This window comes from Moschus berezovskii, chromosome 7 (assembly GCF_049115385.1).
Source record: "Moschus berezovskii isolate FMDL1 chromosome 7, NW_MosBer_1.0, whole genome shotgun sequence".
NCBI lineage: Eukaryota > Metazoa > Chordata > Mammalia > Artiodactyla > Moschidae > Moschus > Moschus berezovskii.
In genome coordinates this window covers 35,244,297-35,269,297 of record NC_142466.1, presented here as the reverse complement: position 1 = coordinate 35,269,297, position 25,001 = coordinate 35,244,297, and the positions used below count along the sequence as shown (strand labels likewise).

Sequence of the window (25,001 nt, the reverse complement as noted above, 5' to 3'; positions counted from 1 at the left end):
AACCCTGGCCCCCAGATAACTCAAAAGATGACCATGCCACCATGGTCAAGTATTGGTGAAATTGGAAACAATTTGCAAAACAGTTTGGCAGTTTCATAAAGCATTAATGTACGCCATCATCTGACCCAGTCATTCTGTCCCTGACTATTGGCCCCAGAGAAACAAAAGATAAAGATTTATACACAAATGTTCATAGCAGGTTGGTTTGTGTAGCCCAAACTGGAAACAATTCAAATATCCATCAGGTGGTGAACTGAGAAACCAGTTGTGATGTATCAACACAGTGGAACACTTTAACAACAAAAGGTGAACTGCTAATATGTGCAGCCACATGGACGAAGTGAATAATTTTGTGAGGAAAAAGAAGCCAGACAGTAAAGAGTGTGCACTCTGTGATTCAATTTATATTGAATTCTGGAAAACAGGAAATGATCTGTAGTGACTAAAAGCAGATCATTGGTCACTTGAGGATGTGGGTGAGGTGGCGAGGGCGTGGATGAAGAGATTACCAAGAGACACAAGGAATCTTTTAAGGATGATGGAAATGTTTTTCTGTCCTGATTATGGCAATGATCTTGTAGGTGTATATATACACACACACACACACAAAATTTACAAAGTTCTACACTTTCATTATGTATAATTTATTATATGTAAAGTATCACTTAGTGAAGAAGAAGAAGGCAAGGTCTGGAGCATTTTTCCTGATTTTTACAATATGACTTTTACACTCTTGCAAATAAAAAAATGAGGCTATAGTAATCTAAAGTGTTAATTACAATGTAGTGGCCTCTATTCAATTTAAATACCAATGTTTATGAGTTTAAACTTTTCATGTTTTCAGGCAACTACTCTGAGAGTGAGGAAATTAGAAGAAAATATTGAAGCAGAAAGAGCAGCACATTTGGAATCGAAATTTAATTCTGAAATTATTCAGGTACAATGTAAACAACATTTTTGTGTGGATCTTATTAAGCTAGGAAAAACAGCATTATGTTCAGAGAGCTAAGGTGTGCATTTTGAACAGGTCACATATTGATGAGACCCATGTTTTTCTATTTACTATAAAGATATAGTTGATGATAGTCTTTATTAGAGAGGAGCTGGCACTCTACACCCCACAGACTGAATCTCACCCACGATGTGTGCTTGTGAAGTTTTATCTTGTGTATGGTGGCTTTTGTGCTGCATTGGCAAAGTGGAGTCGTTGCCACAGAGACCTCACAGTCTGCAAAGTCTAATATGTTTGCCATCTGGCCTGTTACAGGAAGATTTGCTCATAAGAATGTTCTTTTTATCAACAGTCATGGCATGATTTCTTTTTGAAACCATTTAAAAATATGCATTTTTCTATTGAGAGCTGAAGGTATAAAGGTGAATGAGCTCCTTTTGGGACTTAAACATTCCATTACCAGAGATTCTACGTACCTCTATGTTGATATAAAGGTAGAAATATGAAATCCTGAAGTACTATGGGAGCATAATAAAGAGAAGGAGTAAATCTGAGAGGAGAATTGAATGAAGGCATCTTCAGGAAAGTGTCCTTTTGCCTAGGGCTTACAGAACGAGAAGGAACTTGGAAGATTAGTAAAGGCATTTTAGCTGAAGGTTGTCAAACTACTGCCGTGGACCAAGTCTTACCTGCAGCCTTTGTTGTAAATAGTTTTATGTAAAGTTGCATTAAGTTAAAGTTCCAGGGACTTTCCTGGATGTTTCTTTCCTTTTCAACGCAGGGTGTGCGGGTTCAATCCTTGGTAGGGGACCTAAGATCCCATGTGCCTCATGGCCAAAAAACTAAAACATAAACTAGAAGCAATATTGTAACAAATTCAATAAAGACTTTAAAATTAGTTCCATATAGAAATCTTAAAAAAGTTCGAAGTTCCATCATTTAATTTGAATTTTAAAAAAGGACTTGGACTCTTCCCCTGTATTAAAATTTAATTAATTGGATTTGCAGAGTTTTATCTTAGTATTTAAATAGGTCTTAACATGAGATGCAACTAATTTCGTAAGAATTTTATAATTTTTTTTTTGCTTTTTAATGAAATGCCTTTTACTCGCAAAATTCTCAGGCCCATATATTTGAGTGCACCTGTATGTAAAGCAAATTTATGTAAGTTAAGCTTTTTTTTTTTTTTTAGAAAAAATGATTGGATTCATCAAAATAGCATTAATAAGCAATAAGGCTGAAGTTAATTCATGTAAGAAATTGAATTTAAATTTAAGTTTTTCATAATAGTTGTATAACCAGTTATATATAGTTATTAGCCATAATAATGAAAATTGTTACATGTATATTTTCACTTGTTTTGATACTCAGCTTAGTACTATAGCTTAGAAAAAAACCAAAAATGTATATTTGAATCATATATCTATAATTATTCACATTCTATTGTTTTCCTCTATTTCTTTGTGCTGATATCTGAGGAAGGCTTTCTTTCTCTCCTTGCTATTCGTTGGAACTCTGCATTTAAATGGGTATATCTTTCCTTTTCTTCTTTGCTTTTTGCTTCTTTTCTTTTTACAGCTATTTGTAAGGCCTCCTCAGACAGCCATTTTGCTTTTTTGCATTTCTTTTTCTTGGGGATGGTCTTGATCCCTGTCTCCTGTACAATGTCATGAACCTCCGTCCATGGTTCATCAGGCACTCTATCAGATCTAGTCCCTTATATCTATTTCTGACTTCCACTGTATAGTCATAAGGGATTTGATTTAGGTCATACCTGAATGGTCTAGTGGTTTTCCCTACTTTATCAATTTAAGTCTGAATTTGGCAAAAAGGAGTTCATGATCTGAGCCACAGTCAGCTTCTGGTCTTGTTTTTGCTGACTGTATATAGCTTCTCCATCTTTGGCTGCAAAGAATATAATCAGTCTGATTTTGGTGTTGACCATCTGGTGATGTCCATGTGTAGAGTCTTCTCGTGTGTTGTTGGAAGAGGGTGTTTGCTATGACCAGTGCGTTTTCTTGGCAGAACTCTGTTAGCCTTTGCTCTGCTTCATTCCATACTCCAAGACCAAATTTGCCTGTTACTCCAGGTGTTTCTTGACTTCCTACTTTTGCATTCCCGTCCCCTATAATGAAAAGGACATCTTTTTTGGGTGTTAGTTCTAAAAGGTCTTGTAGGTCTTCATCCATTCTGCTTCATCTTCTTCAGCGTTACTGGTTGGGGCATAGACTTGGATTACCATGACATTGAATAGTTTGCCTTGGAAACGAACAGAGATCATTCTGTCGTTTTTGAGATTGCATCCAACTACTGCATTTCAGACTCTCTTGTTGACCATGATGGCTACTCCATTTCTTCTAAGGGATTCCTGCCCACAGTATAGATATAATGGTCATCTGAGTTAAATTCATTCAGAAAACTAAGATCATGGCATCCGGTCCCATCACTTCATGGCAAATAGTTGGGGAAACAGTGGCTGAATTTATTTTTCTGGTCTCCAAAATCACTGCAGATGGTGATTGCAGCCATGAAATTAAAAGACACTTGCTCCTTGGAAGGAAAGGTATGACCAGCCTAGACAGCATATTAAAAAGCAGAGACGTTACTTTGGCAACAAAGGTCCGTCTAGTCAAGGCTATGGTTTTTCCAGTATTCATGTGTGGGTGTGAGAGTTGGACTATAAAAAAGCTGAGTGCCGAAGAATTGATGCTTTTGAATTGTGGTGTTGGAGAAGACTCTTGAGAGTCCCTTGGTCTGCAAGAAGATCCAACCAGTCCATCCTAAAGGAGATCAGTCCTGGGTGTTCATTGGAAGGACTGATGCTGAAGCTGAAACTCCAATACTTTGGCCACCTGATGCGGAGAGCTGACTCATTTGAAAAGACCCTGATGCTGGGAAGGATTGAGGGCAGGAGGAGGAGACGACAGAGGAGGAGATGGTTGGATGGCATCACTGACACAATGAACATGGGTTTGGGTGGACTCTGAGAGTTGGTGATGGACAGGGAGGTCTGGCGTGCTGCGGTCCATGGGGTCGCAAAGAGTTGGACACAACTGAGTGACTGAACTGAACTGAAATATTCACAAGTGTTTTCAGTGAGGTACACCCAGTAAAATTCAATTTCAGACTAGTTTAAAAGCAAATGAGACAACAGCTGCTAAGTCACTTCAGTCGTGTCCGACTCTGTGTGACCCCATAGATGGAAGCCCACCAGGCTCCCCCGTCCCTGGGATTCTCCAGGCAAGAACACTGGAGTGGGTTTCCATTTCCTTCTCCAATGTGTGAAAGTGAAAAGTGAAAGTGAAGTTGCTCAGTCGTGTCCGACTCTTAGCAACCCCACGGACTTCAGCCTACCAGGCTCCTCCATCCATGGGATTTTCTAGGCAAGAGTACTGGAGTGGTTTGCCATTGCCTTCTCCGAATGAGACAACCAAGTTGTTGTAATTAATCACCATCTTATCATAAACTGTAGTTAAAAATATGCTTGAAGTAGTCTGTTATTAAATTTGTTTAGATATTATGTCATAAAAATGAGAAAGCAGATTCGAAAGAGCTGACTCAGAATTGTGTTTACTTTTCTTTCATTTGGATTGGTGTATTATTTGTGATTGAATGTACATATTTTCTGAAAGAACAATCCAGTGTAGGTAGAAGAAATATTTCCTAGACATGTTATTTTAATTATAAACAATGGATTTAGACATCAGTTCATTTAGTTCAGTTGCTCAGTTGTGTCCAACTCTTTGCGACCCCATGGACTGCAGCATGCCAGGCTTCCCTGTCCATCACCAACTCCTGGAGCTTGCTCAAACTTATGTCCATCAAGTTGGTGATTCCATCCAACCATCTCATCCTCTGTCGTCCCCTTTTCCTCCTGCCTTCACTCTTTCTCAGCATCAGGTCTTTTCCAGTGAGTAAGTTCTTCGCATCAGGTGGCCAAAGTGTTGGAGTTTCAGCTTCAGCATCAGTCCTTCCAATGAATATTCAGGATTGATTTCCTTTGGGACTGACTGGTTGGATCTCCTTGCAGTGCAAGGAACTCTCAAGAGTTCTCCAACGCCATAGTTCAAAACGTCAGTTCTTCGGCGCTCAGATTTCTTTATGGTCCAACTCTCACATTCATCCATGACTACTAGAAAAACCAAAGCTTTGACTAGACAGACCTTTGTTGGCAAAGTAATGTCTCTGCTTTTTAATGTGCTGTCTGGGTTGATCAGAGCTTTTCCTTCAAGGAGTAAGCGTCTTTTAATTTCATGGCTGCAGTCAACATCTGCAGTGATTTTTGGAGCCCAGGAAAATAAAATCTGTCATGTTTCCATTGTTTTCCCGTCTATTTGCCATGAAGTGATGGGGCTGGATGCAGTGATCTTAGTTTTCTGAATGTTGAGTTTTAAGCCACCTTTTTCACTCTCCTCTTTCACTTTCATCAAGAGTCTCTTCAGTTCTTCTTCGCTTTCTGCCATAAGGGTGGTGTCATCTGCGTATCTTAGGTTATTGATGTTTCTCCCAGCAGTCTTGATTGCAGCTTGTGCTTCATCCAGCCCTGCATTTTGCATGGTGTACTCTGCAAAGAAGTTAAATAAGCAGGGTTACAATATACAGCCTTGATGTACTCCTTTCCCAATTTGAACCAGTCTGTTGTTTCATGTCCAGTTCTATTGCTTCTTGACCTGCATACAGATTTCTCAGGAGACAGGTCAAGTGGTCTGGTAGTCCCATCTCTTTAAGAATTTTCCACAGTTTGTTGTCATCCACACAGTCAAAGGCTTTAGTGTAGTCAATGAAGCAGAAGTAAATGTTTTTCTCGAATTCTCTTGCTTTTTCTATGATCCAGAGGATGTTGGTTTTGATCTCTGTTTCCTCTGCCTTTTCTAAATCCAGCTTGAACATCTGAAAGTTCTTGGTTCATGTACTTTTGAAGCCTAGCTTGGAGACTTTTGAGCATTACTTTGCTAGTGTGTGAGATGAGTGCAATTGTGCGGTTGTTTGAGCATTCTTTGGCATTGCCTTTCTTTGGGATTGGAGTGAAAACTGACCTTTTCCCAGTCCTGTGGCCACTGCTGAGTTTTCCAAATTTGCTGGCATATTGAGTGCAGCACTTTCACAGCATTATCTCTTAGGATTTGAAATAGCTCAGATAGAATTTTATCACCTCCACTAGTTTTGTTCATAGTGATGCTTCCTAAGTAAGGCCCACTTAACTTAGCACTCCAGCGTATCTGACTCTAGGTGAGTGATCTCATCATCATGGTTATCTGCGTCATTAAGATCTTTTTGTGTATATTCTTCTATAGACTTAGACAAAACAACAAAGAAAAATAAAGTTTGAAAGATCAAATTTGAAAATGTACAAAGCCATAGACTAGATACAAAGCCGTATCTAGTCTACTACCTTAGTTTAGTGTAAGAGAACAAATATTTCAATTAAAGTATTTTTGGATAATTAGAAATAGTAATTCTGGTGATTATTATTTGTGTGGATTTATTTATGAAGCATTTCCTGGGCTTCATTTCTTGGTGAGTTCATTTTTCCTAACTCAGGTTGTCTTTTGCCATCCCTGGGAGGCTTGTGTTCTACAGAGTTCCCTTTGGGCTTGTTACTGTGACAGGAGCACTTGCCACATTGTGCTACTCTGTCCTCCCCTAACAAGAGCTAAGACTGTATTTTCATGATAATGTATCATATGTAATTGTATACATGATAATTGTATCATATATCATGAGCATTGGCTCATTGCCTGGCACATATTAAGTACCTAATAAATATTTATCTAAACACTTAGTAAATAATTATTATGTATTTATATTTAATGTTAAATACATATTAATATTAAATAGATATTGTCCTGTTAGATCTTTGTAGCCACCCTGTAGAGTCTGTGTATTCTTTTTGTTATTATTTACTGTTTCCAGATGAGGACCCTCAGGCGTTTGGAGGTTAACATGCCAAAGGGCACTTAAGTTTATTTGTAGAGCCGTGATTCAAACAAGAGTCTTATGGTTCTAAAGCACATTTTCTGTCTAGTTTAAATCATTTTTTCCCTACCTCTCTCCTTTTTTGAGCTTTAGCAAGCTATTTTTTTTATTCTGAACTTAATTTTCTGAAAAGATAAAATATCCATGTAGTTCAAAAATCAAAACAAAATTAAGTGGTCAAAAACTCTTTCTTTCATTCTTGTCCCTCCTGTTGTTTTCCTCGCTTGCCTGCTGTCTTTCCTTGTTTTTTTCCCCCAAAATACAGCATACTACGTCTAATGATCTGACTTTGCTCTTCCCAGTATTTGTTAACACTGCATAGAGAGCCACCTGAGAACTTTTCAGAAGTTGTTTTGTTGCCTTTTTGCAGCTATAACTTATTCTTTTATGGGTGTGCACTTATCTATTCTACTGCTGGCAGGAAATCTAGATTATTGTGTAAAATTTCAAGTCCATGCAAAAGTAGAGAGAAGAGTAAAATGAACTCCCTGTGTACCCATCACTCAGCTTTAGGACTTGCCTCAGAGGCCAGTTGTGTTTTGGCTATTAACCCTCTTCTACTCTTTCACTCCAAGATTATTTTGAAGAAAATCCCATATATCATATTATTACACCCATAAATATTTTAGTCAAATAGTGTTGTTTGATAATAAAATTTTACTTTTCTACAGTAAGAAATCCCTAAGAGTAAAAAGATCTATTAGCTTTGTTAGGCTTATAAAGATGTTCATATAATATTTCTCAAAAGAAGGGAAGGATACTTCCCTCCAGTTTTCAAAAACCACTTAACTTATTATGTTTATAAAGGAATGTCCAAATGAGCTACTAGATCAAAATTAGGCACTTTGATGGGATGGGTTATATTGTATCTGCCTGTCCTTTTTCATAGCACAGTTAGGTCTGTATTCTTCCACTCTTCTTTTCCACTACACATGTTGAGAAAGGGAATAAACTGCCTCTTGTTTATTTTCCTTGTTTTAAACCAAAAGCAGAAAGAAAGGCTTGTTTGGATGAATGATAATCAGCTATTTGATAAAGTATTCTACTCTATTTGAGATTGGTACAAGTGTTTCCTTGCTTGCTTCAATTACTTTTCTGTCATCTGGTAGTTACGGATTCGAGACCTTGAAGGAGCTTTGCAGGTAGAGAAGGCCAGCCAAGCAGAAGCTGTTGCCGATTTGGAAATGATCAAGAATGAATTCAAAGAAGTTGAAAGTGCATATGAGCGAGAAAAGCATAATGCACAGGAGAGCTTTGCAAAACTAAACGTGTAAGTGTTATACTGTAAAACTCTAAATTAATATTAAGAACTTATAAAATCTACATGAGTATGAATGCATAGTAGTAGGTAAATATAGAAGTGCTTTGTTGGGTTTTGAAGTATTACGGCAATTCCAAGTAGTCTCAGAAATGCAGAAATACTTTCTTATACTAGAAAATAAACATGTTAACGTATTTTTATATTGTGTTTGCTGATGTAATACAGTATCTTTAAGGCCTCGACTTCTTGGTCTCCTAAGTGAGCTGTGTGGTGATTGGGTAATGTTTGAGCTTTTCTCAAGCTGTAAACATAATAGTAGGAGTAATACGGCTACTGGGTCTAGCCTGTATGTGGCTCACTTCATGCCTAGCATCGCATGGCTTTGCTTAATTTATTTAGTGCCCTATGAGGTAGCTACAGTTTTTTATCCCTGTTTTACAGATGTGAAAATTGAGCCTAAAGAGGGTAAGGACTATTAGTGGGATGGTCAGGATCTTTCTGACTCCTTTGATTTTAATCTTTTTCAGTTCAGAAGTCTTTCATCTGAAAATTCCTGTGAAATGCTTTAAGAAGTTCGTAGTGGCTCAGCATGTTTCCAAAAATAATAGTACATGTTTTAAGCCATTTCCTCTCAGAGAAATGTGTACCGCCATTGGTATATAACATGATAATAGGTCAATACATTAGTTATATATTTATTTTTAATGTTCATTTCTACTTATGGCAGATAATGGTTTTCCATTTACAGATGTAATATAAAGTTTCCTTTTAAAATACTTCCTTTAACTTATAATGTGAGTTAATTTTAAAAAAACTATGTTTATTGCCTAGAAAATCCCATGGATGGAGGAGCCTGGTAGGCTGCAGTCTGTGGGATCGCTAAGGGTTGGACACGACTGAGCGACTTCAATTTTACTTTTCACTTTCACACATTGGAGAAGGAAATGGCAACCCACTCCAGTGTTCTTGCCTGGAGAATCCCAGGGACGGGGGAGCCTGGTGGGCTTCCGTCTAAGGGGTCACACAGAGTCGGACACGACTGAAGTGACTCAGCAGCAGCAGCAGCAGAGTTGTATGGCAGAAATGATAAATGAAAGGCTGAAGTTTGAAAAAACTTAAAACTCTGTGACTACCTTTATTAGTAATGCTTATAATACATTGAATGAGTAATTCTTGACTGAGTTTTCTTGCTTCCTCTAGAATGATTTAAATGATATCCTGTGAATGTTATTCTAAGGACATGTGCCCTTTTATTTCCTTTGAACCATATCCTGAATCTGCACATTTGAATATGTTTGAAGGGCCTTTATGTAGTATATAGCACAGGCTTCTTTACTGTTGCTTTGAGGTAATGATTATGACCTACTAGTGAAACTATAAGAAGTTAGACTGTACTCCCAATAATCAAAGCTTTCCCACAATAAAATAATGGGCTTCTTTGGGGGAACTAGTAAACTCTCTGCCTTGGAAAGTTCAAAACAGTGGGTAGATGATTCTTTATCACATATACTGAAGATTTGAATCCTGCAAATTAGATTAGAAGAATTTTAAGATACCCACTTACTTTTAAACTCTTGGACCCCAGAGCAAATTTTTTCCTTGAGTTTATTTGGCAATTACCTGTGTTTTTTGTGCTTGAAAAATTTTACTCAAGTTTTGTGTTCCAATAAGCAGAAACTAACAATTCTAAATACTAGTTATGTATTCCAACTAGCTAAATAAACTAACAGTCCTCAATGCTTTAACATAATGTCCCTTGTCTGTTCTTCATCCCTGTATAACTGTGCTGTAATATGTTAATAATAATGAATAAAGAGAAAACAGTAAGTAGTAATTAAAGCCCACTGCTATCAGTAGTTCCTATGACTTCTCTTCCTCCATCCTGTCTTCTGTTTCGTTGTATATGATATGACAGCCACTTCCTTTCCATTTATCTGTGGTGTGAGAAGGAATGAGATGACATGAGGGATGATTAGGTAAGTTATTTGATTTTCTACTTGTTCAGTTCAGTCACTCAGTCATGTCTGACTCTGTGACCCCATGAACTGCAGCACAGCAGGCTTCCCTGTCCATCACCAGCTCCTGGAGCTCACTTAAACTCATGTCCATCGAGTTGGTGATGCCATCCAACTATCTCATCCTCTGTCGTCCCCTTCTCTTTCTGCTTTCAATCTTTCTCAGCATCAGGGTCTTTTCCAGTGAGTCAGTTCTTTGCATCAGGTGGCCAAAGTATTGGAGTTTCAGCTTCAGCATCAGTACTTCCAATGAATATTCAGGCTTGATTTTCTTTAGGATTGACTGGTTTGATCTCCTTGCAATCCAAGGGACTCAAGAGTCTTCTCCAACACCACAGGTCAAAAGCATCAATTCTTCGGCGCTCAGCTTGCTTTATGGTCCATCTCTCACATCCGTACATGACTACTTGTATTCTTGATTCTTTTTCAGGAATCTTCTTTAAAATCCTTTAGAGTCACAGATTCTCAAGAGTTTCTCAAAGTAGTTCTAAGTTTTGGATAATGTATTTCAAATTGAGAGTTGATATTTTTGGTCTTTAGGGTAAATAATACCTTTTCAATAATATCTTTACAAATAATACCTTTAATATACAATTTTGAGAACAGTGAGCGCTGGAGTAGATTGTTTTACCTGTTGGGTAGAACTGATTTAGCAATTGGTGGTAAGAGGTTTTAGAGGAAATGCTGTCTGACCCTTGCAGGTGGCTAAGGTTTTTATACTTCTGTTTCCTCCCAGGTAGGTCTAGGTGGGAATCTTATTAAAAGGCAGGAGGAAAAAAATGTGTGTTATTCAGAGTCTTAGTTTTGGTCAACCGTTTCATAACAGTGAATATTCCTGTGTGAAACTATTTTGGATGGATTATATATTTAAACATGTATAGGTAGAATATACATATGTATCCCTGGAGGAGGGCATGGCAACCCACTCTAGTATTCTTGCCTGGAGAATCTCATGGACAGAGGAGCCTGGCAGGCTATACAGTCCATGGGATTGCAAAGAGTCAGACACAACTGAAGCGACTGAGCAAGCACGCAGACATACATATGCATTAGATGGAATATGTGTATATATTTTAGCATACTATTATATATTGAATATTACATGTAATAATATAACAAAATTATTATGTATTAAAGATACCTTTCAAAGAACTCAGCTAGGAATTTGAACAATAACAGGCTATATTAGCAAATATGTAATGTATAATTTTAGATAAAATATATATACTCTATATTTCTTTAATAAATTTTCTTAGTTGTAAATTTTTTTTCCATTGAAAACTTGCAGTGTAAAATGAAAATCTTTCAATAATCTTTTTATTTTAGCTCTTTCAAATATCAGATTTTCATTAACTGTGCTAACTGATTGTTGGGCAATGGTAGGGAGAAGATCCTCATAATTCTTAAATCTAGTTTAAGTTTAAATTCAGTTTAAAATAACACTAGTCAAAGATATGATACCGATCAGACTTAATCTAAATTTATTTAATCTATTCCATTCAATATTTAGGGACGTCTTCATTTTTCAAAATATATCAGCCAAAAGTATAAAAAGAACAAAAGTATTATAACCCATGGCACTAATATTATTCATATTCTTGCTGAAAAATGGCCTGAAGATGGCTATTTGTTAAAACAGCTGCACAGTTGTCAAATTCTTATCTGAGCTCTGAAGAAAAAGAATGGGAATCCAGTAGCAAAGAAGGCTTTTTTTTTTTTTTGAAAGAAGGCATCTTAACTACAAGTTTCCTTTTCCCTTTCCTTTCTTGCCATAATCCTCCATCTGTCAAGTCCTGACTCTTCTCTATTGGATTCAAAGAGACTGGGGCCTCCTTGAATTTTCATCATATTCCCCCCGCCAATTAACACCTGTAGATGATAAAAAAGTGAAATAGTACTGTTAAGCTCATGAAAAGCCATGTCTTGTTACCCCGCTGCTCTCTGTGACCGGTTTCTTCTCCTTTGAAGCAGCCACTTTCAATTCTTACAGGCTGTTTCTGGCGTTTAACTTTGTATTGCTGAATAACATGCGTATTTTGCCATTTTTTTCAACTTCTATCTCTAGATGTTATCTGTTGGCCTCTGCTTATTTATCTCTATTGTACACCTCTACCACCTAGCACATGCTTATTTCTTCCGTCCTCCCATCCTTTCAGTAGGGTTGTATTTTGGGACATTTTTTCTACAATTTTCTGACCCCTCATATTTATTTTTCCTTTACACAGCGTTTTTTTATATTTTTGTTGTTTATTGTCTGTCTTTTTATGTAGAGAGGAGCTTTGTTTTGTTCACTGCTTTTCCTGAACTCCAAACTAGCGCTTGGCACACAAAAGCTGCAAAGTAAAGAGTTGCTGAATGATCAAATCCATGAGTAGTTAATATCTCGTTTTTTTTTTTTTAATTAGTAAAAGCTTCACATATTTATTTTCATTTATTTTCTTTTTTCCCCCCCGGGAGAGATCTTTTTTATTTTATTTTAATTTTTTTATTATTAATATCTCATTTTATGTTGAATTAGTTTGTATGTACCAACCAATAAATTATTCTTAAACTCTCTAACAGAGCTGAAAATCTCTCATTATGTTTCTGCACCTCTGAAATTCTGTCGTTGAAAGTTTCTCCTCAGCTGTATCGCGGTTGGACTCTTCTCTCCACCCCCTTCTTTCTGGACAAACTGTTTCACAGGCTCTGTGTCACAGTCATCCTTAGGACTCCTCTTCACCATCATCCTTGGCGTTCCCTTTACTTCTCTTTGATATTGGATCTCTTCTGTACTAATCTCATGCCCATCTTCCTTGTCTGATTTACTCCCTTGTAAAGTAGTTTCCTGAGGAATTACACGTCAGAGGAAAGCTTCTAAAACTTGCATTCTGAAAATGTCTGTATTGGATCTTTACCCTTTGTAATAGTTTAGTTGGCTGTTTATTCGGTTCTTCTATCAAGAAGTCTGAAGTTATTTGATTCCCTATTCTTTGTTTGTGGCCCTTGCTTTTCTCTGGAAACTTGTACAGAGTGGCCACAAAGTCTGGAAACATAGGTGCCTGTCTTGAAATGGTTTAGTGATGTTACGTTATAACACATGATAAAATAACACTAATAACGTGTATTTCTGTACTCTATGGACAGTGTGGAATCTTCTCCTTGTTCATGGTGTTCTGAAACTTCACGATGATGGGCCTGGCATGGACTGTTTTCCATTCGTTCTAGGCACTCACTGAGCTCTTTCAATTTTAGAATTTTAAATAATTCATTTTGGGGAAATTCTCTTGCAGTGTTACTTTGCTGATTTTTCCCTTTCCATTTTCTTTACCTTTTGTTTCTGGAACTTGTGTTATTTATATGTTGGGATTCCTGGATCGATATTCTTATCTTTTCTCTACTTTGATCCACTTTTGTTGTTTAGTTCTGCTCTCTGAGAAGTTGATATAAATGTCTCATCTAATGCGTCTGTAAGTGTTTAAATTCTTCCCACTCTACCATGGAATATTCTTTTTTTTTTTTTAAGAAAAAAGCTCTATTTCTCTAGTTGCAGTGAGTGGGGGCAACTCTCTAGTTGTGGTGCGTGTGCTTCTCATTGCAGTGGCTTCTCTTGTTGCAGAGCACAGGATCTAGGAAATGGGCCTTCAGTGGTTGCACTTGCTGGGCTCTACAGCGCAGGCTCAATATTTGTCGTACATGAGCTTTGTTGCTTCTCGGCATGTGGAATCTCCCTGGACCAGGGATTGAACCTGAGTCTCCTGCATTGGCAGGTGGATTGTATACCACTGAACCACCAGGGAATCCCCAGTCTTGGAATATTCTTGATTCAAGGAAGAAAATACCAAAGAGTTGGCACTAGACTTGTCTCTGTTCCACCCTAGAGCAAGAAATGTTGACTGATCAGAGTAAGATCATGTGCCATTCAAAAATGAGCTCTTCATTTGATTATAGCCTGAGCACCGTGTGGATTTGGTTACACTGAGTCACCTTGCCTCCCATATTATAGCTTAAAAGTTATAGGAAACTGATCTACTGCATTTATCAGGAAGATGTCAGATTAAAAATAGTGGCACCTTTTTAATTTGAACCACAGCAAATTTTGAACTAAAATACTTCCAAACTGCTTGTCATTTTATGTCCAAAAAGAATGTAAATACAATTTAATGCTAGCTTAAGCAAAATGTAAATAGGCAGGCAAATCCGTTGAAAAGAAATTTATGTTTTCGCAGTGAACATGAATGATTTTTAAAATTATCCTTGCTTTTGGATTTTTCATGTCACTGTACCAGTTCTACTTGCATGGACACTCAGAAATAAAACATTTGTGTCATTTCTCAAGTTATGCTTTAATTTGAAAATGGTTTGATAGGACTGCTTTCTGTTGAGGCAGTCTCTGAGCTAATTCAACAGTGGTGGGTGGGATTTGTTAATAATAAATAATGGGGAATCAACACTGACCAAATCCATTTTGCTTATAGCCTTGGGTATAGTATAGTACAAATATCTGTTATCAAAGTGGGGGTATTATTACATTAGAGTCCTTCATTAAGAATGTACAATTCTTTTTATTTGCAAAAATGAGAAGTGGTCTTTAAAACCTTTGGTCGTGAAACCATGATATATAGTACATCTGCCCTTTGTGTTAAAGTTGTATAATAAGACCTGATAAAGGCATATTTGAAAAACCTGCTCTGACACTTTAACCTTTCAGATTAGAAAGAGAGTATTTCTCCAAAAACAAGAAGCTAAATGAAGAAATTGAGGAACAGAAGAAAGTAATTCTAGACCTTTCAAAGAGACTCCAGTATAATGAGAAAAGTTGCAGTGAATTACAGGAAGAACTTGTAATGGTAAGATAAAAAAGAAAACCCTATGGCAATTACTTTATTGGGTCAAATTTGATGTTTAATAGGATTTTTTCTCACTGCATGCCATGAGATAATTGTATGAAAGTAGTTTTAGTGACATTGATATAAAAATTTAAAACTGGAGATGCTGTTTACCACAAAGCTATTCATAATAAAACCTCTCTTCTTTGAAATAATTGGGAAAATGAAATGAATTAATAGAATGTCTGAATTATAGAATGTTTTAAAATTTATTCAGGGGTTTTTCTTTTTTAAAGTATGTAAAACAGTATTACCTACATGGTAGTGGGGTTAGGGTTTAAAGTCAGTGGATCTAATGATTTCAAAGACTCCCTTTCGTAATCATTTTGAATCTGATCACTCTGTCTCCATTCCCCAATAATCGAGCCTTCACACTGTCACCAAATTTATCTTTTTCAAGTATCGATCTGTTCTTGTCACCTTCCATTTATTAGAAAGCCATCAATACCTCCCTGTTGCTTTCAGAGAAGCCCCAGCTTCTTGCTGTGTAATCTAAAGCGCTTTTCTTTGTGACTGTATGTTAGCTTTTCCAGCTTCTTCTATTGCCGTTGTCCTCTCTTTATCTTGCTTCAGCCACATTAAAGTACTCTTGGCTTCCTAAACACAAGATGTCCTCTTACTTTTGTTAAGGCTGTTCACGTTTTTTTACCCACAAGTCTGAAATGCTCATTCTCTTTTCTTCTAATATTCATAAATATCCTGTGATGGTGACGCAGGACACCTCTGACGTCTTGCAGTCTGTGAAGCTTTCTGTGGTTCCGTCTCTTTTTTTCTTTTTTTCATCCACCTAAAGTCAGAGTTCTGCCCCTCCCAAGTTTGTATTTATTTAATTCTTAGTTTATTACCTCTATCATAACACCAAAATCTGCTGTGTATTTCCTCTGCCTAGAAATTGAGAGTGCATTGAGGTTAACTTTGTTTTACATGCCAGGTTTCCACAGTAGTACTTGCCTCAGTAAACATGTGTTGGATGGATTTGTTTATTTGGTTGATGCAGCATACTCCTACTCTGCTGTTTGTTGGGAACCTCAGGAGGGAGGCCATAATGTTTACAGTAGTACCCTGTTTCCTCTTTGTCTCATTCCCCACATATGTCCCTTTCCCAGAGACTTGGTTACTTCACTTTCAATTATATTCCACAGCTCTTAGTGATGTTAGTTTCTGAGGAAAACGAATATTTTTTTCCTTGTCCAACAAGATAGAAACTCAGGGTTATACTAAGAAGTGGTGGCCAATCAGTGCTGCCTAGTTAGAAAGGTAATGATGAATGACGAGATAGAAAAGTAATGATGGGATAACATTTAAACTCTTTAAAATTTCCAAATGATCCAATGTTATATACAGGCAGGTGATCCCCTATCTGTCTTGCTTCAGTCACATTAGAGGACTCTTGGCTTCCTATTTTTCATATCTTCTTGCTATTCATTTTCATATCTCCTTGCTTCCATTCTGGTTGTTCATATTTTTGACCCACATTGACTGAAGCACTTCTTTTTCCTTAGCACATGTCTGTGTACCCGCTAATGCTGAACTCTGCATTTAACTCAGGACATCCAGTTTGTTCTGATTGCGGGGTTGGTGTCATTGCTTTTACGCTGGTTGGATCAGTAGTTTGAGTGCTTTGGATGTGGGCTTTTGGGACGTTTAGAGTTCTCTGTGTGGCAGTTGTTCATTTGCCAGGTTGTGTCCGGCTCCTTGTGACCCCGTGGACTGCAGCACACCCGTCTCCCTGTCACCCACCATCTCCCTAAGTTTGCTGTGTTATTGAGTAGAAAGACAAATGTTGCAGAGTCATCTGTATAGTAGAACCCAGTTTGGTTTGTTTTTGAAGGATTGCTGTTGTTCACTGTACTGTAGCCTAGTCACTGTGATGTGCTACCCTAAATTCCATGGGCAAGCCACCTCTTCACTCCTGGTTCTGGAAGGGGAATCATGGTGGAGAAAAACCTGTTAGAGTCATTGAGCTGAGTCTCAATCTTGCTGTGCTTACTTATTAGATACTGTAATCAAATGGTTTGGAAAGAGAGTTGTAACTGATAATGCAGTGGTGAAGACCTAGTCACCAATATAAGTCGGTGTGCATCCTCCTGAATCTGGTCTTCTAGCACTCCAGTGACAAGGTAGAAAATAAAAGAAGGCCGGCTGAATTCACCACTGAGCTCAGGATGCTTTGTGATTACAAATAATTTACTTGGTGCCAACAGGTATTTACTTTTTAACTTTCGCAGTTTGGTGGATGGTCTGAAAAAAAGGTGAGTTGCAGCTCATTCACAACCTCCGTTTGCTTGTTTGAACCCTTGTCACTCAAGCTGTAAAACTCTGTTGTTCTGACTAGTAGAAGAGCCAATGGGATGTTCAGAAACAAATTCAAGTGCAGCTTAAGTGATCGACAGTTCATATGGTTCAGCCTAACTATTCATATGTTCCTCTCTGTTTCTTCATCTCTCTTAAAGCCTTAGCTTTATGTCTTATTTTCTTCTGTCGCTTTTTTTTTTTTTTTGGTTTCCCGGGTGGTGCTTGTGGTAAAGAACCAACCTGCCAATGCAGGAGACATAAGAGACGTGGGTTCAATCCCTGGGTTGGAAAGATGATCTGGAGGCGGGCATGGCAACCCACTCCAGTATTCTTGCCAAGAGAATCCCATGGACAGAGATGCCGGGTGGTCTATGGTCCATGGGGTCACAAAGACTCAGACACGACTGAAGCGACTTAGCATGCATTATTAGCTATATCTTTTAGCTTGTTATGTTTTATTATTAGAACAGTTGCTTTCTGTCTCTTTACTTGACCCATAATGTGAAATTTAAAACAATATTTAATTAAAAGTTATTTACTGAAAACACTATTACTTTAAATAGTAAGTGCGGTTTTTTCTTTTTAATAAAAAAGTCTGTCTATGGAATTCTCCACTGGAGTGGATAGCCATTCCCTTTCCAAGGGGGTTTTCCTAACCCAGGGATCGAACCTGGGTCTCCTGCATTGCAGACAGATTCTTTACTATCTGAGCCACCAGTGAAGCTTCTTAATGAAAATGCTGTTACCTTAAATAGTAAGTACAGTATTTTCTTTTTAATAAAAAATTCATCTATTGCTTTTCATAAATATATTTTTGGGTACATATTTCTTTATTTCCTTTAATTTTTTTAGTAGGTTAGTGGCCTTTGAGTTGGGAGGGTAATCTTACAAATTTCTCTCTAAAGAGATAACTATCAAATTAAAAATTTTAAACCATAAAAATGGAGTTTTTTGGTTCTGCGTCCTCAAAGTCTGTCTGTTTTTTTTGTTTTGAGTTCATAATTGTTTTTGACTGAAGAGAGAATGACGTAAGAGGAGGCTTTTACTTTTGCCTTTGGAAATAAAACTGTTTTAATGACATCCTATGATCCTGCATACCCTAGTGTGTCTTTCCCACAGTTACATTTCTTTCGAACATAATAGTTTCAGCTTTTATAGAATATAGATGGGAAGTATAAATTAGTTCCAGGTAATTTTTCTCTCCCTTTGAGCTAACAGCTTGTTTTCTAGTTTAGGTCACATTTATGGCCGTTATTCAAATCTTGGTCTTTATTTTCTCTGTTGCATTGTAAGAGAAAATTAAAGCCATTTTCCTCTATAGGTTGACTAGGAAGACCAAGGTGTTATTAATAATATGCAAAAACTTCTGGAAGTTTTGAGACTTAAAAATAACAATTGTATAACCGAAGGTCACTTAGCCTTTCAGAACTGAAAGAAGCCATAGAGATCATCTAGGTCCGGATACACACAGAGTCAGTAAACTGGTTGCAAAGTGATAGCTCCCCTGTTACAAAAGATAAAAATTAAATATAGAACGTAATTTTGGAAAAGTTCAAACCGGGTTTGTTGAGTCTTCTCTTGGTATTTAAGGAATACAGCCAACATTAATTGTGCTTTTATATTTGTGAAATTTCTCCTATTCAATTTATGGATTTAGAAGATATGATTAATAAACGAGTAGTATATTATTATTGTTTTTAATGTCATAGTATTTATAGAATTTCAAGATAGGACATCTAGGGATTTAACAAAAGTAGTTTCATGTTATGTGTTATACACTATTGATTTTGACTTTAAAAAGTTTTGATTAAAATAGAACTATTAATTTTAAATTCTTTGAATTTAATAATGATTTAATCAGCTACTAAATAAAACTGAATTTCTAGTTTAAGCTGCTTAGTGATGATGCTTATTAAAGCCCACCAGAGACTCAGTAGATCCAGTTGGGTCTTTTAGTCATTACTGTGAGTTTTTATATCTGCTTCTCTTGAGCAGGGGAGCTATCATTTTCAAATTGGCATTATTAGGATTTGCTTTGTGCTTTCTACAATGAAATATTTTTGAGTCCATCACTTCTTGAGATTTGTTTTTCTGCCACTCAGTAATATTTAGTTACAACTCTAGGAGAAGACCATATATTGAAAAGGGAATTCTAGTTCTCATGAGCTTTTGCTCAAAGAATATTTTATTCTCTAAAGAACTTGTGATTGAAAATGGTCAAGTGTATATTTTTTCCCTATACTTTGGGGGCTTGACTGATTATATAATAATAATGATTGCTGGTGTTAGATAGGATTTTGGAAAGTGCTTTGATTGCTATGCTTTGAGGTAAAGTTAGCGTTTCTTGATAATATTTTTGCATCAAATGATCTGTTAGGTTTGGTTTAGGAAGGACATGTTTCTGATTTTGTGAGAGGCATTTAAAACTAATGGTCTAATAAATATTCTATTCTGAATTTTTATGCAAAACTTGTTGATTCCTGCTTTTCACCCGCAATAGAATAGTATTTATATATGAGCATTGTTTTTGCTAATATAAACATGTCTCTCTCAGTGGTCCTTAAAAATTTAATACTGTTGTGTTTATCTAATGTGTATGTGTTTGTGTATTTAAATGTACATTGCATGGCTGTCTTTCTAAATTTGTTATGTAGGCATAAAGTTTTGTTTTGTAGGCAAAAACTTCATTAAGTTTTCTGATATTTTATTAATATAAAATCTTGAGTTTTGAAAATTCAAACCTCATTTTTAGTCTTGGAAGAAATAAAATGGTATTGTGTATGTGTGTGTCTGAAAGAGAGAGAAAGAAAGAGGAAGAGAGAGAAGGAGATGTTTATATGTCAAAGCCTGTATTCAGATTGGATGGTGGCATTTTCTGAAAAATAAATTAATTGTGTAACTGTGTAAGGGAAGGTGACATTTCATCAAATGGCATAAGCAGTTGGATCATAGAATGCTCACATCCATGGAAGCAGCATGGACAAGCAGGGAGGGAAAGAAAGAGTAAACTGTTTTATGAAGAAGTAAGAGAGGTTAGTTATTGTCATTATGATCAAGGAGAACCTGCAGATGGTGATGATGATGAAAGCTAACCATATCAAATTCAGTTTAGCTGAGCAGGCTCTCCTGGAATCCTTACAAATGGACTGCCTCTGTAAAACTAAGTGGAATATAAGATGAAAAGGTGAAGCATAAGTGTGTGATGTCAGTTGTAGGTTCTGATACTCCTCTGATTTTACTCAGAATTCCTTTATAATGGCTTAAAATATATTTAAACTAATTTAAAAGCTTACTTGAATTCAAAACCATTCAAAAATGATAAGCATTAAGTGTTACTGCTATAAGAGTTTGACCTGTTTCTAAAAAACTAATTTCATTAATCTAAACAAATCTAGTGAGTAAATAAAGTATTTATTTTTTTACCTATTTGTTTTTTCTATAGTTTTAAACCTTATTATTAGTATCCCTGAATTGTTTTTATTGTTATTTATGGTTTGAGTCAACTTTTCTGTTGCAGATCAGCAGGACTCATTTGGCCAATTTCTAGATATAAATATATGCATATGCTTTTTAACATTTTTTCACAAGTTTATATTAGAAATTTTTATTTACATACATGTCTATTTATGATATTCATGCATGATTAGCAGAAGTGAGGGATGAGTTTTTATAGGCTCAAAGAAAGATAAGATGATAGAATGACATATCAGATTAAGCCAGAAATTCATTTGCTTTAGCAGTGTGTGAAATATTGTGTACCAAGATGAAAATATAATATAACTCTTTGTCAGCTCATTGTTCATCCCTCTTTTATAATACATTAAGGTCTTTCAGCCAGAAATTTTTCTGTACTTTCTTTGAATATTTTGATATTTTTAGTCTCTTTTCTATACTGGTTTTAGATTCATCATGACATCTAAAGTAGTCCTGGGTTCATGGTGAGTGATCAGTATGTTCATCTTAATATCATCTGGTTAGCCAACATAACAGTAAGGGACTTTTGTTTCTACAGTAATAAAGCTCTGTTTGTAAATTATTCTAAGGCAAAAAGAAGTGAGTTCTTGTGATTTATGTCCAAGGCAAAAAAAAGGGAGCTCTTTTATCCTGCAGTTTTGTCTTTTAAACTTGTTTGAATGTTTATAATTGCAGAATTTGTCAACAATTTAACATTTAACCTCAACTTCCTCTTTATGTCACACAATGAAACATGTTAATCATAAATTAGAAACTTAGTCTTTTATATTGGTTTGGCATTTTGTTTTCAACCTAGCAGTTTTATTTGGTTGATAGATTGCGTTTTTATTCTAGAAATTTCTTGCTTATCAAAAGGCTATTAAGAGAACTAACAGCTTTGAGAACAAAATTTAAATATAAATGCAGTCCACACTTTAAAAAAGTTCCAGCTATCTTCCCTATATGCATGAAGAATGAAGGCTTGATTTATAAAACCAAAACAATTTATTAGGAAAAAATTTGTCAGATATAAAAGAAAAGGACACCTTTCTGTATACCTGAAACTAACACAATTTTGTAAATCAATTCTTCTTCAATAAAAAGCAATGAAAGGGAAAAATTTTCAATCATAATCTGGCTCATAAACCTATTAGATGTAATAAAATTTGTATTGGCTATATTATGAGACTATTAGCCAGATATCTCTGTATAAAATTAGAATACTACTAATTATAAATAGAATAACAAGAAAGGAACTTCCTCAACCTGAGAAAGGGCATCTGTGAAAAACCTATAACCATCAAAGTTGATGGTGAAAGGCTGCTTTCTTTCTAAGATTGGGAACAAGGTAAGGATGTACACTCTTACCATGTCTAGTTAACATTGTACTGGTGGTTCCAGCCAGAGCAATAAGGCAAGAAAAATAAAAGTCATTAATTTTGGAAAGAGAGAAGTAAACTCCTTGCAAATCATGTAATTTTGTAATTAGAAAATTATAAGGAATTCACACACACAGCTATTAGAACTAATAAACAAGTTTAGCAAAATTGCAAGGACCATAAGAGTTAATATTGTGATTTGTTAAGATAATAACATTCCTCAATATATAGATTCAATGCAGTCTCTATCAAATTCTCAGCTGGCCTTTTGCATATAGTGACAACCTGATTCAGAAATTCGTATGGAAATGTAAGAGCCCTAGAATAGGTCCAGTATATATTCCTTATTATAAATCACAGTGTCATAGTATGCCAGACCAACTTATAAAGATAGAGTATCTGATAGATTTTAAATAACTGGCTATACATAAAAGGAAACAGTATAACTGAGTCCCTGCCTTATTTCTTATATCAAATTCTAAATTGATTAAAGAGTCATAAAAGAGGAAGATCAAAAAGTAGAAATAAAGGAATTAAAGTGTTTTATAATCTTGGAGTAAGGAATGTGTGACATCAAATCTAGAAGTCCCAAGGGAAATTATTGATAAATTTGATTACTTAAAAACACTAGAATAGCCCAAATAATCTTGTAAAAGTAGAATAAAGTTGAAGAAGTAGCATTTCCCAATTGTAAAGCTTACTATAAAGCTGTACTGTTAAAGTGCTGTGCTCAATATGACAGCAAATTTGGAAAACTCAGCAGTGGCCACAGGACTGCAAAAGGTCAGTTTTCATTCCAATCCCAAAGAAAGGCAACGCCAAAGAATGTTCAAACCACTGCACAATTGCACTCATCTTACATGCTAGCAAAGTAATGCTCCTAATTCTCCAAGCTAGGCTTCAGCAGTATGTGACCTGAGAACTTCCACATGTTCAATCTGAATTTAGAAAAGTCAAAGGAAGCAGAAATCAAATTGCCAACAGCCACTGGATCATAGAAAAAGCAAAAGAATTCTGGATGAAACATCTACCGGGCTGGATGAAGCACAAGCTGGAATCAAGATTGCTGGGAAAAATATCAATAACCTAAAATATCAATAACCTCAGATACACAGACAGCACCACCCTTATGGCAGAAAGCTAAGAAGAATTAAAGAGCCTCTCGATGAAAGTGAAAGAGGAGAGTGAAAAAGTTGGCTTAAAACTCAGCATTCAGAGAACGAAGATCATGGCATCCGGTCCCATTACTTCACGGCAAATAGATTGGGAAACAATGGAAACAGTGAAAGACTTTATTTTCTTCGCCTCCAAAATCACTGCAACCATGAAATTAAAAGATGCTTGCTCCTTGGAAGAAAAGCTATGACCAACCTAGACAACATGTTAAAATGCAGAGACATTACTTTGCTGAGAAAGGTCCATCTAGTCAAAGCTATGGTTTTTCTGGTAGTCATGTATGGATGTGAGAGTTGGACTATAAAGAAAGCTGAGCACAGAAGAATTGATGCTTTTGAACTGTGGTGTTGGAGAAGACTCTTGAGAGTCCCTTGCACTGAAAGGAGATCAAACCAGTCAATCCTAAAGGAAATCAATCCTGAATATTCATTGGAAAGACTGATGCTAAAGCTGAAGCTCCAACACTTTGACCACCTGATGCGAAGAGCCGACTCAGAAAAGATGCTGATGCTTGGAAAGATTACGGGCAGGCAGAGAAGGGGACGACAGAGGATGAGATGGTTGGATGGCATCACCGACTCGATGGACATGAGTTTGAGCAAGCTCCGGGAGTTGGTGATGGGCAGGGAAGCTTAGGGTGCTACAGTCCATGGGGTCACAAAGAGTCGAACATGACTGAGTGACTGAACTGAAGAAAGCTATAATAGTCAAGAACGTGTGGTATTGGCCTAATGTAGACATGTGTATCAATGGAAAAGAATTGAGAATCCAGAAATAAACTCCTATAATTATGTTTTAATTGTTTCTGAAAAGAGTGCCAAGTTAATTCAGTGGAAGAAAGAATAGCGTTTTTCAACAAATGGTCGTGAAAGAACTGGGTATCCACAAGCCAAAGAGTGAATTTGGACCCCTGCACTAAAGTTAAATGGTTCATAGACCCAAATAGAATAGCTAAAACTACAAAAATCTTAGGCAGTGCTTTCTTAGGAGCCATAGCAAAAGCTCAAGTGACAAAAAGTAGATGCATTGTACTTCACCAAAACTAAATACCTCTGTGCTTCAGAAAATAGAAGGTAAAAATACAATCACAAAGTGCTAGAAAATTTTTGCAAATCAAGTGGCTGATAAAGAACTTGTATTCAGAATAATGGAGAAATAACAATGAAAAATATGCTAAAGGTTTAAATGGACATTTCTTCAAAGAAGATGTACAAATGGTCAGTAAGCATGTTAAAAAATGTTCAAAAATCATTAGTTGGGGATATGCAAATCAAAACAACAATGAGATGACTCTTCACACTCATTCACATGACTGCAATTTAAAAACTGGACAGTAACAAGTTTTAGAGAACACGTGGAGAAGTTGGAACATTTTGTTTCTAAGAATATAGTCAAAAGGCAAATGACAAATTGGCAATAATGATTTGCCATGTGTGTGACAAAGCGATCGTTTTTGTAAATTACAAAGGACTGTAATAAATCACTAAGGGAAATGTGTACAGTGTAATATAGAAATGGACACATGAAAAGACAGTTCACAGAAAAATACAAGTTACTGATAAAGATATGAAAAGATGGTTAATCTTATTTAAAATCAAAGAAATGGACAGTAAAGAAGTTGATGAT

At 36.2% G+C, this 25,001-nt stretch overlaps 1 protein-coding gene across 11 annotated transcripts in view; it reads left to right on the top strand.

The window, feature by feature from the left end:
• The window catches only part of CCDC171 (coiled-coil domain containing 171), a 336,009-nt gene that overhangs the window by 65,118 nt on the left and 245,890 nt on the right, over positions 1-25,001 (top strand). For 9 of the 11 annotated variants that reach the window (XM_055428191.2, XM_088837892.1, XM_055428194.2 and 6 more), the window contains 3 exons: positions 845-937; positions 8,038-8,198; positions 14,895-15,033. The exons of 1 other annotated variant lie outside the window; for it this stretch is intronic. In XM_055428191.2, the coding sequence (XP_055284166.2) occupies positions 845-937; positions 8,038-8,198; positions 14,895-15,033 (393 nt within the window). The remainder of the gene's footprint in view (positions 1-844; positions 938-8,037; positions 8,199-14,894; positions 15,034-25,001) is intronic. One more of the 11 variants, XM_055428192.2, reaches the window with a different exon arrangement.